The following is a 14,579-nucleotide window of genomic DNA, read 5'->3' as shown; positions in this document are numbered from 1 at the left end:
ATGAAATTCAAAATAATTTTGTTAAGTAAAAAATATATTTAATGAAGAGAATAAAAGTTGTAATGTGAAATCTAAACCGTTCCTCTTTCTTTTTGGCACGTAAATCAAGACAACAAAAAACAATATAGGGCTCTGACTGGACTCCCTCCTATGAATATTACACGAGAGAGGATCCACACTCCAATTCTATATACACAACTTAAGCCCAAAATCAAAATCGACGCTATAAAAACTAAACACATTGGTAAACAAACAATTTACAAGTTCATTCTTGTTTCTTTTTTTTCTTTTTTTTGTCAAACTAGCCTAGTGGCTAGAAATTGCACTTTAAAAGTGAATAAGTGAAGTGTCCGGGGTTCGAATCTCAGCTCCTGCACATATAACGTGATGTCCCTACCAACTGAGCTAAGCTCACGGGACACAAGTTCATTGCTTTTATGTATTACATTACAGGAAGTTCACATCGAAAGATCACATAAAAACAGTGTGATATAATTACAAGTACTATATTACTAGATGAAACCATAAGAAAAAAGACATAACATTAAATGGGAACCATAGAATGATTTCATATCTTCTCCGATGTCCGAGCTTTGGAGCTTGGACAAGGCTAGGAGTAAAATATGAGGCGCAGTTCCACGTTGGTACATCTGGGATTACTGTATGAGGGGCATCTATGAAAACATCAAAAGCTTAGCAATGTCATCCAAGTGATGTCAAAAGACAGTTTGATACTAATCTATTTTCAACTCTAGAAAATAACAAAATGAAATTTATTTATCTATCTTGCTAATCTATATTTTTGTCAGTCAAGATCTGCAGGACTACTTCTCTGAGGCAATTGCATGTTTACTATGTCTTCTCTTGGAAGACAATAGATTGACCCATTTACTTGTTCATTTGCCATTTGCTGATTTTCAGGTGCTGTTAGAGCCAAAAGGTGTGTACCCTCTTTATTTTTGCGAAGTACAAGATAAGCTATACCAGCCAAATATACTGCCATGCCTGAAAATCCTAATATCCCAAGAAACACCTTTGCTACAATTTCTATATCACTATGAAGAAGAAGCTTGATGAAACCATTCATTAAGTAGTATATATTAATAACCATAATAAGTGAGCCGATTATCCAAGTAACGGCGGATATCTGCAATTAAGAATTAAAAGTAAATGCTATGTCAAAAACAACATGCAGAACTGAAGACTTTTTCTTTCAAAACATTAGTCATAGAGGTGAAAATAGGTTAAGCTAGACTTTGTAAAGCCCAAGTCTGGCCTACTTTACAAAATTTAGGCCCGACTTGGTACCTGTCATAGGCCCATTTTTAAACTCTGGCCTGACATTTTTGAAAGCTTCTTTCAAAGCCTACTTCACTATTGTATTTTATTTTACAAAAGGAGACAAAGAAGTGCTTTAGCATATTTGTGTTAACAAATAAAATATACCATGGTAGAGTTAACATGTGCCCCCATCTTGGTTTTGCTACTAGTGAACTTGAGGAGTGGTACCAAAGCAAAGGGAAGCTCAAATGATAAGATCATCTGATCAGCAGACAGATAAGGGCTCAGTTAAACAACAGGAATTATAAAAATGATGCTGTCGCAAAAAAAAAAAAAAATGATGCCATGTTGGCAACTGTTTTGTTAAAGAACAAATTGATACTTATGTAACTTTATATAACCCTGTAAGTGGTCCTACTTAATCCCTTTTGAACTCGGATCATCCGGATGAAGCCAATAGTGCAATTAGAAATAGTTGTGACCGCAATATAGTTGAGTTACAAATATATGAGAAACTTCCGTGATTGCATAACATGGCAAATTAAACAACATATTGTTTGTAATAGACATATTGTCAAGTAAAAAGGCATTAGAAGATATTTTAGGACCAAAACAACTAGAGAAAAATTGATGGTAAGATTATCTTACAGATGCAATTATTATGAGCTTCCCAGCCCCAGTAGAGCCACCAATGACTGCAACAATCAAACTAGGAACTATGGCTAAGCAACGAGTTAACATATTCCGAATCCATGGCGTCAGTCGTAAATCAAGAAATCCCTACAAGAAATGAAGAAGTTTCATGGGGGGAAAAATAGAAACATCATGAGGTAATTGATGCTTCAAAGTGGACACTTTGCAAGTAAACCTTAGCAAATTTAAGAAAAACTGTTACATTCAAAGCCCATTAGGGACACATGTTACTACTATTAAATTTCATAAAGGATATGACAGGTATGTTGAACACAAAAATACTAAACACAATGGTTCATGATAGCATTCATAATTTAATTTGAGCCTTGACGAATTAATGCATTTTGATTGAGGCTACAAACTTTTTTTAATAGAGAGCACAGATGATAAATGGAAATGGATATGGATATGCATATGCATATAAACAATTATTACAAGTGGCTATTATTGTCAACTGGTAAGATAAACAGTGTATTGTTTTCTACAGAAGATGCAAATATAATGTATTAATTTTACACACAGAACATGATAATAAACATGAAAGAGTCTACCTGCATCACATACTGCCCTGCATAGGTTCCTGTTATCGTAGAACTTTGACCTGATGCAAGCAAAGCAACTCCAAACAGTTTTGAACTCCATTTCCCCAAGACATTCTGAGTATGGCACATTTCAGAAATGATCATCTATATTTTTATAACACTTTACCAATAACAATTGTATATGAAGTTTACTGATTACGTAAGTTGTGTTAGACTAGGTAAATAAATTTTACAATATACACAGGTAGAAACAGGTGACGTAAGTTGCGTTAGACTAGGTAGATTAACTTTACGATATACACAGGTAGAAACAGGTTTCACATACTCTAAGTAGGAAGGAAGCTTTGTTGAGATCTAAATCCTGACAGCTCATCCGATCTTCTTCATTCAAATTCGAAGAATTGCAAACAGCACCACTTACAGAAATGACAGAAACATTAATGAGGAAAGCCACCATAAGAGCAAAGGCACTTTCTATCATGTAAAATCTGCAAGCCTCCTGTAAAATAAAATTGTTAAATAAGACATTAGATACTGCTTTACCACAATTAACTGACTTATGACCCTGTTTTTAGTTGGATCATTTTGTATGGATGTTCACAGAGTTAACTTAACAAGGCCTTCATAGAAATAATCAAATTCCAATAAGATTTACTTTTAACAAAAATTATGACCAAAGAAATGAAAATGGAGATAAATGTTGAAAGGAAATTAAGTGTATATACAAAAGTTTAAATGATTACTTTGATTCCGCGAACTGATCGTGGTATTTTCCTAGAGAGTACCAGTGCCGAGTGCAGGAAGAGATTGTGCCTGAGGAAAATACATATAGAATCACGGTGTGTCAAAACAATTTAAGAGCAAAGAAAAATAAAAATGGAAAAAGAAGGCATGAAGAACTAACGGCATGACCATAGCACCGAGGAGTGAAATTGCAAGGCCAGTAGCACCACTCCCTTTTAGTTGTGGCACAAAAAGACCCTTCACAACTTCTTTAGCATCGGGCTTTGCATATCCAAGCTCAGCCCAAAAACACGCAGCAATTGTAAACACAAGAAATGCAATCAAGAATTCAAGTTTCCTAACCTGTTCAACAACAATACAAAAATTACTCAAATTGCTCATGACACGAAAAATTCTCTTTATGATATCAAAATCAAACCATAGAATGGACTACAGTAAAATACCCCATATTGTTGTAATGCTAAGAGCATCAATGTACTGAGTCCGGTCAGTAACACACCAATCCAAACAGGTATGTTGAAGAGCATATTTAACGCAAAGGCTGTCCCGATCACTGCATATGTACCGTAAAAATAAAGATGAACAAAATGAAAGAGAAGCCGAAAGAAAAATGGAAAACTATGGTTTGTGTTCTTAAAGCTTGATAATTTGGCCATCTGAGTTTCATTTTGTCTTCTAGTATGATTTCTAATAACCCTGATAATATATGCAGCTCAAATGAGTGTACAAAAAAGATGGAAGGTGAAATAACATTGTTTCCTTAAACTATAAAACTTCAAATGGATCTTGATTGAGTTGGGTAGCAAAGAATGTATTGACTATTTGAATGTATGCAATATATTGGTAACTATATGTTTATTCAGTCAACTCTAATCGAAATCCTAAGCAGAAAATAAATCCCCCCAAAAAGTAGTATTATTTACATATGCAAATAAAATAATCTCAATACCTTCTGGGATGTCACAGGCCACTATGGCAATTTCAGCAATAATCCAAAGAATAAAGTTGGACACCCGCGAATATTCAGCTCTACAATGCTCTGCTAAGTGCTTTCCTGCAAGCAGCATATAGAACCGAAACAATCAGGAAAAGAAAAATGGAAGTTTACTACCCACAACACACATGTCAAATTTATTCAGTAAAACTAAAACCGATTATATAATAAAGTACCTGTGACCACCCCAAGATTGGCTGCCATCGATTGAATTACAAGAGCAGCACAAGATGCCACCAATATGATCCAAAGTAACTGAAAAAATAGAAAAATGGATGAAGTCTTGAGCATAGGTCATGATTCCTAAGTCCTAACCATAAGTACTATAAGAATGCATCATAAAACCTCATATCTAAATTGTGCCCCAGATTGTAGATCCGTCTCAACTGCAAGCGATTATAAGAATGCTATAAGCATATTATGTCAATTTATTTCCTTTTATTAGAGAAGGAAAACATGAAAAGTGTGATCTTACAGTTTCCTGGGTCTATATATGCAATGGAAACAAGAAATCCAGGCCCCATATATGCAAATAAGTTTTTCCAGCTTGTCCTCTGCAAAACATAAAACACACATAAAATGATAGATATAAAAAAAAAAATCAACGTTTCACATTGGATGAAGTATGTGCATTACTGCAGTGTAATCTACAATCAAAGCACTTAAATTGCACAATATTAAACTCTAATTAAAACAAAATGTTACAAATTGTACCAACCAACTAACAAAATAAAAAGTTAAGAAAAGAGATTGAATGAATGAAAAGCAAAACTCACATCAGGGACAACAATTTGATCAGGATTTGTGGTGTCACTGTCAATGAGCGGTGCATTGGAAAAGTTTTGGTTTCCAGTGCTTGAAATGAATTGTGGCTGCCCAGAACCAGAAGAACCTGAGACAGCCATATTTTTCCCCCTTTCTGCAGCAAACACTCAATAAAAATCTTTCAGTGAACAAAAATCAAACAACTGGGGTGCAATAAAAAAAGAATCTTCAACATGCAGGCTAAGAAAATTGAGTAAATTCGTATGAAAAAATGTAGTATTTGTTTCTATGATTAATATGAATGAACAACATGCAAGCTAAAAGAATTGAGTAGTTGCATTAGTAATAGTAATAAGAATAAGAAGAAGAAGAAGAAAGAAGAAAGAAGAAAGATTGAAATTGAAATGAGAAGAAAGATTGCGTACCAAAGATGTAGGGTCAGAAAATAGACAACAATTAATAAAACAAAAAGTGTTTGTGTTTGGCAAGAAAATGATCGAACAACGGACGATGTTACAAGGCGCACACACTCTTTTTTTTGTCTTTTGTTGTTTGTTTGGGATTCTTAAGAATGGAACTGAACTGAAGTGATGAAAGTTGTTTCGTTTGTATCCTTTTATTTATACGGTATTTTTATTTATAGGCAAATGCTAAATAGTGCCCCCGGGGCACTCTTTAAGCCCTTATATAGTAAGTTTTTTATAGAATTTTTATCGAAATGCGTAAAGTCAACGCATTGGAAATTGTAGTATTTAACTTTTTGAATAAAAAATTTCTTTAAATGGAATGCTTAAAAAGTGCCCCGGGGGCACTCGTTAGCAAGACCCTTATTTATATAGCTTGATTAGATTCTCCCACTAACAAATCTCACTCGCATTGTTACGTTACGTATGGCCACTAGTAAGATGAGTTTGAATCCAAGTTATTCCATTTCCACTTCACATATGTAAATATTGAAAACTAGTTTGTTGTTATCCATATTACAAAATCCGTTTGTAAGATAACAATTGTCTCTTAACTATAACCTATAAATCATTCTTCAGTCAAACTCACATTCGACGTGGGACTTCTTAACACACCTCTTTATGCCCAACATTATTAAACTTGGTGCGTGAATATAAATGATGGGTGACCCAATAGTGGGCGACCCAATAAATCTTGGATATGCTGAGAATAATAGGTCTTGCCTTTCTATTAATTTTGCAATGATATATATACAATTTTTGTTTCTATATTAATTTGATATACAATTATGACTAATAATAACTAGAATATTCTAATAATGATAATAATATTCTAAAATTATGACTATGAAAATAGCAAACACTAATTAACCAGACTATAATTAACTTTAAGGATTTGGTTTAGTGGCAAAAAGATATTTTAGATGCGAAAGGTTTCCGGTTCGAGTCCTACTAGTATTTTTAGAGGGTATGACTATAAAAACATTTGCAAGTGCTCTTTTGAGATCAAATAAAATAAGGCTTTAATGCACTTTTGATCCCCCTATTTTAAAAAACTTGAACTTTTGACCCCCCTATTTTAAAAGCCAACTTTTTGATCCCCTATTTTAGTTTTTTCTAAATTTTGGTTCCCCGTCTCAATTTGGTCAAAGTTTTGTTTATCTGTCATGCTCATTGATGACGTGGCAGTGTCCATATTGACATATCATATTCCATGTCATTATTATTATTTTTTAAAATCAAATATTAAAATAATAAAAAATAGTTAATAAAAAATCAGTAATTAATTTTATAAAAAAAAAAAATCAGTAATTATTAAAAGTATTAAAACATTATATAACTTATTATATAACATTATTACTGATTTCTAATTATATATTTGTGTAATTTATTAATTTTTAATTAAATATTTGGGTAATCTAGTAATTTTTAATTATATATTTGGGTAATTTACTTGTTCAAATTTTTTTTGGGTAATTTATTAATTTTTAATTATATTTTCGAGTAATTTACTATTTTTAGTTATATATTTGAGTAATTTATTAATTTTTAATTAAATATTTGGGTTATTTAGTAATTTTTAATTATATATTTGGGTAATTTACTATTTTTAATTATTTAATTAATTATTTTTTATTATTTTAATATTTTTAAAACATAATATATGATTTTAAAAAATAATAATAATGACATGGAATATGATATGTAAATATGGACACTGCCACATCATCAATGAGCATGACACATCAGCAAAACTTTGACCAAATTGAGATGGGGGACCAAAATTCAGAAACACTACAAGAAAAACATGATTTATTGAGGGCCAAAATCCTCAATAAGTGGTCAAAACCGTCAAAAAGTAGGTATTTATTGGCGGCCAACTGGCGGCCAAAAAACGCCAGTAAATCGCTAGACGGTAAATTTTGTGGCGGCCTAAACTGCCAAAAATGAAAAGATCGAAACTTACTGGCGGCCTGAGCCACCACAAAATTGCAACTATCATTTCCAATTTACTGGCGGCCTAGATCCCCACTAACTAATATATTATTTTAAAAAAAAAATTAAAATTACTTATTTATTAATTGATCAAACAGAATTAAAAATAAATTTAAAAATCTAAATTTGCATCTAAAGAACTATTATTTCTTCAACCAAGAAGCATCTTCTTCAGATTTCTTCTTCAACCAAAAAATCAACAAAGAAGCTACAAGATCTATAAAATTTGAATAGAAAGAAGAAGAGATGAGAAACAAAAAGCTATAAGAGAAACAAGAGGTAAAGCTTGAGGCTACTATTCATAAAAATCTGTAAAGAACAAAGACAAACAAGAGAAAATTGATCTGTAAAAAAGAAAACAAAGACAAACAAGAGGAAAGTGAAGCATACAAGATCTATAAAATTCGAGTAACATATATTCAAATTCATCGTCAAATTCGAACTCTTGTTCTTCAGATTCAGGTTCAGATTTGCGGAGAAAATTGATTTTGCAATTGAAGAAAGTTGGAAACTCAAGCTTGATGAAGGAGAAGAAATTGATTTGTGCAGGATGTTGTTTAGGCCCTCAATAAGTGTTATTTAAATTTGCCGGTAAATTGAAGTATTCTTGTAGTGAAAAAACTAAAATAGGGGATCAAAAAGTTGACTTTTAAAATAGGAGAATCAAATTTTTAAAATAGGGGGATCAAAAGTGCATTAAAGCCATAAAATAATAATTATACATTGAAAGTAGAAATGGTATTCATCTTGATTTTTTTTTTTTTAAGTCATTGTTTGAAGCCAAATATACAATATGAAGATTTGAATGATGAATTTGTTTCACCACCAAAAAAGAATGATGAATTTGTTTAAAAAACTACTATAAGGGAGACTTTCAAAAAGTAGTTACAAGGTATTTTATTGTTATTGATTAGAATATGTTGGGTTTCAAGTGTGGATGTAGTTTAACTCCTACATCGACTATAAATAGATAAAATGTTGGATATATAAGAGCGGTGACCAATGAACCTAAAGTCTTAAGGTTTTGGATTGAGATCGATGTGTTGTCTCCCTCTCCAATGGTCCTCGAGCATTTGCCCATTATTGTTTCTTTCGACGATCTTTTGCATTCCTAACATGTGGTATCAGATCTGTGGTTCAGGATATTCTCTTATATACAAAACTCATGGGCTTGACGAAGCTCTTCGATGCACTTTACGTCTTTGTTTGTTCGTCCAGTCTTTGCTTTTAGGTTGAGATTGATGTGGTGTTTCCCTCACTTATGATCCTGAAGTATTGGCTCATTGTTTCTTTCGTCACTACTGCATACTCTCCAACAAGTGGCATCCATCGTGGGAGATTAATTATGTCGGTGATTGAATAGTTTCTTGTCAACATGAAAGTTGCACCATAATTTTCAACGTATTTTTCGACATGTGCAAATTCTTGGAATTGTTTAGTTACAAGTGGAGTGTACTTTTTATTTATTTATTTTTGGTTTACAATTGAGCTGATAATCAAACCCAAAACCTCTAGCATATACTATCCAAAACAATCCTACATTGATGAGATTTGTGAAGATTGCCTTAATATCATTTTCCGTAAAAAAAAATGCGTAAGATTTTGTTTGATTTTAAATTGGACATCTTTCAAAATCAAGAGAGATTCTATTTTATTTTAAATATATTTGTTTTAGATTTTATTGTTTATATCTCTCTACATATAGACTATAATTCTTCGTTAAAATATGCATCAGTCGAAAACAGTACTTTAACCTTATACCTGCCCTTTTTCGTTTTTCGCTTATGATATTGTTTTAGAGTGTTGTAAGATGTAGTTATATTGCTTTGGAGAGAGTGAGAGTACTGAGAGTCGTGCGATGGTCGAAGCTCAAGGACAGTTTATAGTATTATTCTCTAGTTGTCATAGACAATGTAACGATGGTGATTTTTTCCTCCGATTTGGAATTCCATGTTATTGTGTTTTTTGAAAAAGATAAAATAGGCAGCAAAACATACAACATGTGCAGATTACTCACTTCCTTCCCACGTAGGAGAAGTTGCAAATGAATGCGAAAAAAAGTAGTATGTAGTTTTGTATGGGAAGGGATAAGTTAGAGAAATTTGGACCACACAAGGTGTAGAGTAGGAGAACATTTGGTGGCAAAAAAGCATGCGAGAGTATGTTGCCACGTAAGATAAAAAAAGGTAGTAAATGTTCCAGAATCTAGTTGACTACGTTGTAGGTTGAAAATCTAAATGCCGTAAGAGAATGAAATACTATATATAAGACAAAAAAGAGTATCATGATGCTAGGGGTGAGCATGAACCCGAGACCCGACTCGAAACCGATATAACCGACAACATATTGAAGCATTCGGTCGGGTGCGGGTCGGGTCTCGGGTCAACAAATTGCGAAAAACGGGGCATGAACGGTTGCATACAGGCGGGTGCGGGTCTCTAAAATTCAATCTCTCCATAACTGAAACCGACCGAACAACCATTAGATGCAAATTAATTTTTTTTCCTTCTCTCACTCTCAATCTCATATACTATTCTCTTTGTTATTTTTATCCATCTTTGATATAAGATAAAAATGTTATATTTTACAAAGCTTATAATTAATAATATGGTGACGAAGAAGGTGGAAAAAATATTCTAATATATATATTCTATATCTATTTTAATTTATACGTCTCTTCTACTTGATATTTTATTGTGTTTAGATCTACATATTGAAAGAAAGTAACTGCATCTAACCCTCTTTGTTTTTTAATTTACTTCGTCTATCTTTTGTTGCATTGTGACGAGGTATTAAACTATTCGAAAATTAGGAAATTTTGGAAAATGAATGAGTTTTAGATGTAAACAAAGTTTCGATATAACCCGTAATAACCGACCCATTCAACCCGCCACCCGTATGACCCGAACCCGAACAAACCGAATATATAGACGGTCGGAATTGGGTCCAAATTAAATGGTTGCGGTTTTTATCGATTTAGTGATTTTCGGCCCGAACCCGACCGATGCTCAGGCCTACATGATACAGTGAAATGAGTATGTGTGTGTGGATGTGTGTGACTACGTGTCAGATCATGAGCGGGTTAACCCAGTAAATTTTGTTCCTAACTCTTTTCTGAATTCGTCCAAAGAACATTCTAAAATTAAACAGGCGGATTCTTTTTAGGGAGGCCATGATAGGTCTCTCATTAATGAGTCATGTGATTTTGTGGACTGGATTGAATGTGTACATGATATTATGATGTACTGTCAGTATTAAATTTTTTTTTTTTTTGAAAAAAAAGTTTTTGATATTTTTTCGGGAAAAAATTAGCGATTTTTTTTTCCGGAAAAAAGTTCCCGATTTTTTAGGAAAAAAGTTTCGATTTCAGATAAAAACAATTCCGGAGTTTTTCTGGAAAAAAAAGTTTCCGTTCTTTTTTCGGGAAAAAAGTTTCTGATTTTTTCCGAAAAAAAGATTTCAACTTTTTTGGAAAAAGTTCCGATGTTTTCCGGAAAAAAGTTCCCGATTTTTTGGGGAAAATAGTTTCGAAATGTTCATCTGAAAAAATTTTGCTGATACAAAAAAGAGTGAAAAAACAGAAAATATTTAAAACTTTTTTTTCAAATGAAATATTAGAACTTTTCCAGAAAAATATCGAAAACTTTTTTTCCGGAAAATATCCGAAACTTTTTTCCAAATAAAATATCGGAACTTTTTTCCCGAAAAAAGAACGGAAACTTTTTTGTTCGGACAAAACCTCTGGAATTGTTTTTTATCTAAAATCGAAAATTTCCCCCCGAAAATCGGGAACTTTTTTCCGAAAAAAAAATCCAAATTTTTTTCCCCAAAAAAGATCGAAAACTTTTTTCCGAAAAAAAAAATCGAAAATTTTTTCCCCAAAAAAGATCGAAAACTTTTTTCCGAAAAAATTTTAAACTTTTTTTTAAAAATAGAAAATAATATAATACTGACAGTATATCATAATATCACGTACACATTCAATCCGGTCCACAAAACACATGACTCATTAGTGAGAGACCTATCATGGTCTCCCACCCTAGAATCCCCCAATTAAACATAGTACAGTATAATTAGAAAAATGCAATAGCATATATATAATCACAATTTGGTGAAGATTAGTTCTCAATACATCTTAGGTACGTAAATAAGAAAAAAGGAAAGAAAATTGTAGGTATACACGGATTTTAATGACACGTCCACTTTCTATTTTCTACCACTTCTCCCTTTCTGCATTTCAAGAGTTGTGTTGTGTTCAAAATGGATTGAATATGACAATGGTATTGTTTAGTGAATTGTTGATTCAAACTCTTATGGTGACTTATTGTTAGGTATTCACATAATAGGGGTTCTTTCCGGTGAGAATTTCACTGGATTTCCTCCAGTTTTAATCTCCACCCTTCAATCTTTATTTTTTTAAATTTTAATATTAATTATTTTGATTTGAGTGGTCAAAATTCCACTGGATCTCTCACCTCACGGGAGAGGATCCAGTCCCGGTATTCACATTATGAGTTGTTTATTAATATATTTTTTTAAAGATGTATTACTATTTAGTGACTTAGCTTTTCACCGGAAAATTTAGTGACTTATCTTGAGACCAACATGATCTTCTTTTTTTTGCTCAAAAAAAAAAAGAATTGATCTTCTTTTTGGATCATAGATATATGTCTTTATTGATCTCATACATTTTCGGATTTAACCGGATTAATTGTCGAATTTAGGTAAAAAAAATATTCATCCAGACAAATGTTATGATCAAATGAGAGACATATAATTCAGTCTAATTCACTACTTTATACGGATCAAGATTAACACTGTAATTGATCTCGATTGTTTATTATTTGAGATTTATTAGAAAGTCAAATTTAATCGGATGGTTCAAACTGTAATTATGTCATACGGTTAGAACAAGAAATCTTATTCCGACCTAATTTGTACACCCTATATTATGTAAAGGTATAAATCTAGATGTTTTCTCTTCCCACCTCCCGTGAATCTTTTATACCCCCAATATTCCAATTTTGCCCTTGTAGAAAAATTCGGTTCGCAAAAACCGAATTTTTACTAGTGCAAATTCAGAGTAAATTTTGGTTTTTAGAAACCGAAATTTGTTTTCAAGGCAAAAAAAAACTTCGGTTTCTACGAACTGAAGTTTTTTCAAGGGCAAAATTAAAAACTCAGGGGATAAAAGATTCACGGGGTGGGTAGAGAAAACATCTAAATCTATGGCAACTCAATGAATGGTTCTTATCAGTTTTATCATGACATGCCATAACTTTATTGGGCTTGGATTCTCTTTCTCAATAGCCGCACCGCAAGTTCTTTTATCTTTACTTTCTGCTAAAATTTGGTGACCATGTGTAATAGAGAAGTGGGCATAACATGCATGGATAGGGACCAATCTGTAATGGTCCATGGCTGTGGGCGAAAGACTGATCCATTTTCAGCACATTCTTTGCTTTTCAACTAAAATACACGGTAGACCAAATATCAAGAGCCAAGATAAACGAGTATCTCTTATCAAAATCTATAGTGAACCCCAAAAACAAAATGAGCGGCTGGTACAAGAGTTTAGAATTCAACCAATAAAATTCCCAACCAAAATGCAGTATTTTATATCAAGATACATAAAAAATGTCATGTGTTGGGGGTTTGCTGCAATAACTTGAATAATAAGAAGATGATATTACACTAAGTTTTAGATTCAATTCATCCCCATCAATTTATGCAAATCGGATGCAAATAGGTTAACTGACGAATTTCTTTCAAAATTTTTTGGAAACCATGATATGAATATTGCATACTCATATCAAACATAATGATTGTTTAATTTACATAATAATTTTTTTTCAATTACTCTTGTGCACTAGAGAAAAGAAGAAATGACTTGAAATATTTTAGACAAAATTTGACTCGTATATAGAAACATGATTTTCAGTTGTGATTTTTTTCCTGTCTCATAATTGTCTATATTTACAGAGAAACTCGTACCACTTGATAAAGGGAAAAATAACCCTTAAACGATATTCAACAATGTTTATTTAAAACAATATATTGATTCACTTTGGTTCTTAAAAGTCTATAAAACTAAATCAATATACACATTATTTCAAACCAACTATTACATCGAATATATTCTGAAAATTCCCCAACAAGTCAAGTGTTTGATAAGTCAATAGAAGGACCGACGCAAAAAACCTGTATAGGACTGAATATCTTCCATACGAACTCGGAGAAAAATACGACGATATGTTCCGGGAAATCCATAACGAAAAAAACAAACCATTCGATTTTTTTTATTGAAAAAATTATAGCCAACTTCCCACATCCCAAAAAAAAAGAAGCCACCAATGTAAACTTAGAAAGAGACCCTAAAGCACATTTTTTTTTATAGTTAATAAATAGCAATAATTTATTAGTAATATATTTTATTTTAAAAAATTATTGGAAAATGTTGGTGGTTAATTTGTTTGAAGATGGAGAATTTGCTAGCATTAGAGATGAAACCATAGAATTATATTTGTTGATTGAAGGCTTGTAGTTTATTTTTCTCAAGCTAGGCCTTTTATTATTACAAAAAAAAAAACAAAGAGTCATTTTATATGTACCATAAATATGATTTTTGGGGGAGGCGTGCATATCAAACACAAAGAATGAGACCTTATCGATCTCTCTTACTCTATCTGTTTCAATTCTATCATGATCTTCAAGAGAACAAATTAAGAAATAAAAATCCCATTTATCATGTTGATTGTCAAAGACACGTGAAAATATCCTTATGTACTGATTTTTTTGGGTTAAATTTGTTTTTACAAATGTGGCAAATCAAACTATGTTTGGATTTCTTGAAAACAAGCCAAATCCAATGAGTGTCTTAATTTTTGGTTTTCCATGATAAAACCAGCCAAAAATACCCTTAAAATATGATGCAAGTGAAAATGAGGAGATATACTATTTTTTGTGTTATGTGCTAGTATATTTTATTTTTTTTTGACAAAGTGTTATGTGCTAGTATTATGTTTTTAATATTTGGAGTTTTTACATCCTTCCCTATTTATAGCTTCATTAAGAAAAACCCCGAATTTTTGTGTGCCTCTT

At 32.1% G+C, this 14,579-nt stretch overlaps 1 protein-coding gene across 2 annotated transcripts; it reads right to left on the bottom strand.

The window, feature by feature from the left end:
* Positions 1-509: 509 nt before the first annotated feature.
* On the bottom strand, positions 510-5,629 carry LOC123898951 (metal transporter Nramp6-like). 2 transcript variants are annotated; one of them, XM_045949996.1, is made up of 14 exons: positions 5,445-5,629; positions 5,031-5,173; positions 4,730-4,808; positions 4,600-4,640; positions 4,431-4,509; positions 4,210-4,314; positions 3,704-3,813; positions 3,421-3,602; positions 3,260-3,329; positions 2,842-3,015; positions 2,526-2,630; positions 1,930-2,061; positions 1,447-1,542; positions 510-1,147 (listed from the first exon to the last, which is right to left on the bottom strand). In XM_045949996.1, exons 2-14 carry the CDS (start codon positions 5,157-5,159, stop codon positions 806-808), a joined length of 1,644 nt encoding a protein of 547 aa, XP_045805952.1. In that variant the 5' UTR covers positions 5,160-5,173; positions 5,445-5,629; the 3' UTR covers positions 510-805. The 2 variants fall into 2 exon arrangements, with proteins under 2 accessions (XP_045805952.1, XP_045805953.1); XM_045949997.1 differs by lacking the exons at positions 4,600-4,640; positions 5,445-5,629 and having other exon boundaries at positions 5,031-5,069.
* Positions 5,630-14,579: the final 8,950 nt, after the last annotated feature.

This window comes from Trifolium pratense, linkage group LG7 (genome assembly GCF_020283565.1).
Source record: "Trifolium pratense cultivar HEN17-A07 linkage group LG7, ARS_RC_1.1, whole genome shotgun sequence".
In the NCBI taxonomy this organism is placed as follows: Eukaryota; Viridiplantae; Streptophyta; class Magnoliopsida; order Fabales; family Fabaceae; genus Trifolium; species Trifolium pratense.
Note: the sequence above shows the minus strand (reverse complement) of the source record. Positions and strands in the feature narration are given on the sequence as shown.

Bases quoted from the DNA above. Each gene is read 5' to 3' on its own strand.
- LOC123898951 (XM_045949996.1), bottom strand. From the start codon at position 5,159: ATGGCTGTCTCAGGTTCTTCTGGTTCTGGGCAGCCACAATTCATTTCA. The intron at 3,814-4,209 runs GTATTGAGATTA...GTACATATGCAG, and splicing joins GGCCTGTGACATCCCAGAAG to TGATCGGGACAGCCTTTGCG. The intron at 3,603-3,703 runs GTATTTTACTGT...GTTGTTGAACAG, and splicing joins TAGCATTACAACAATATGGG to GTTAGGAAACTTGAATTCTT.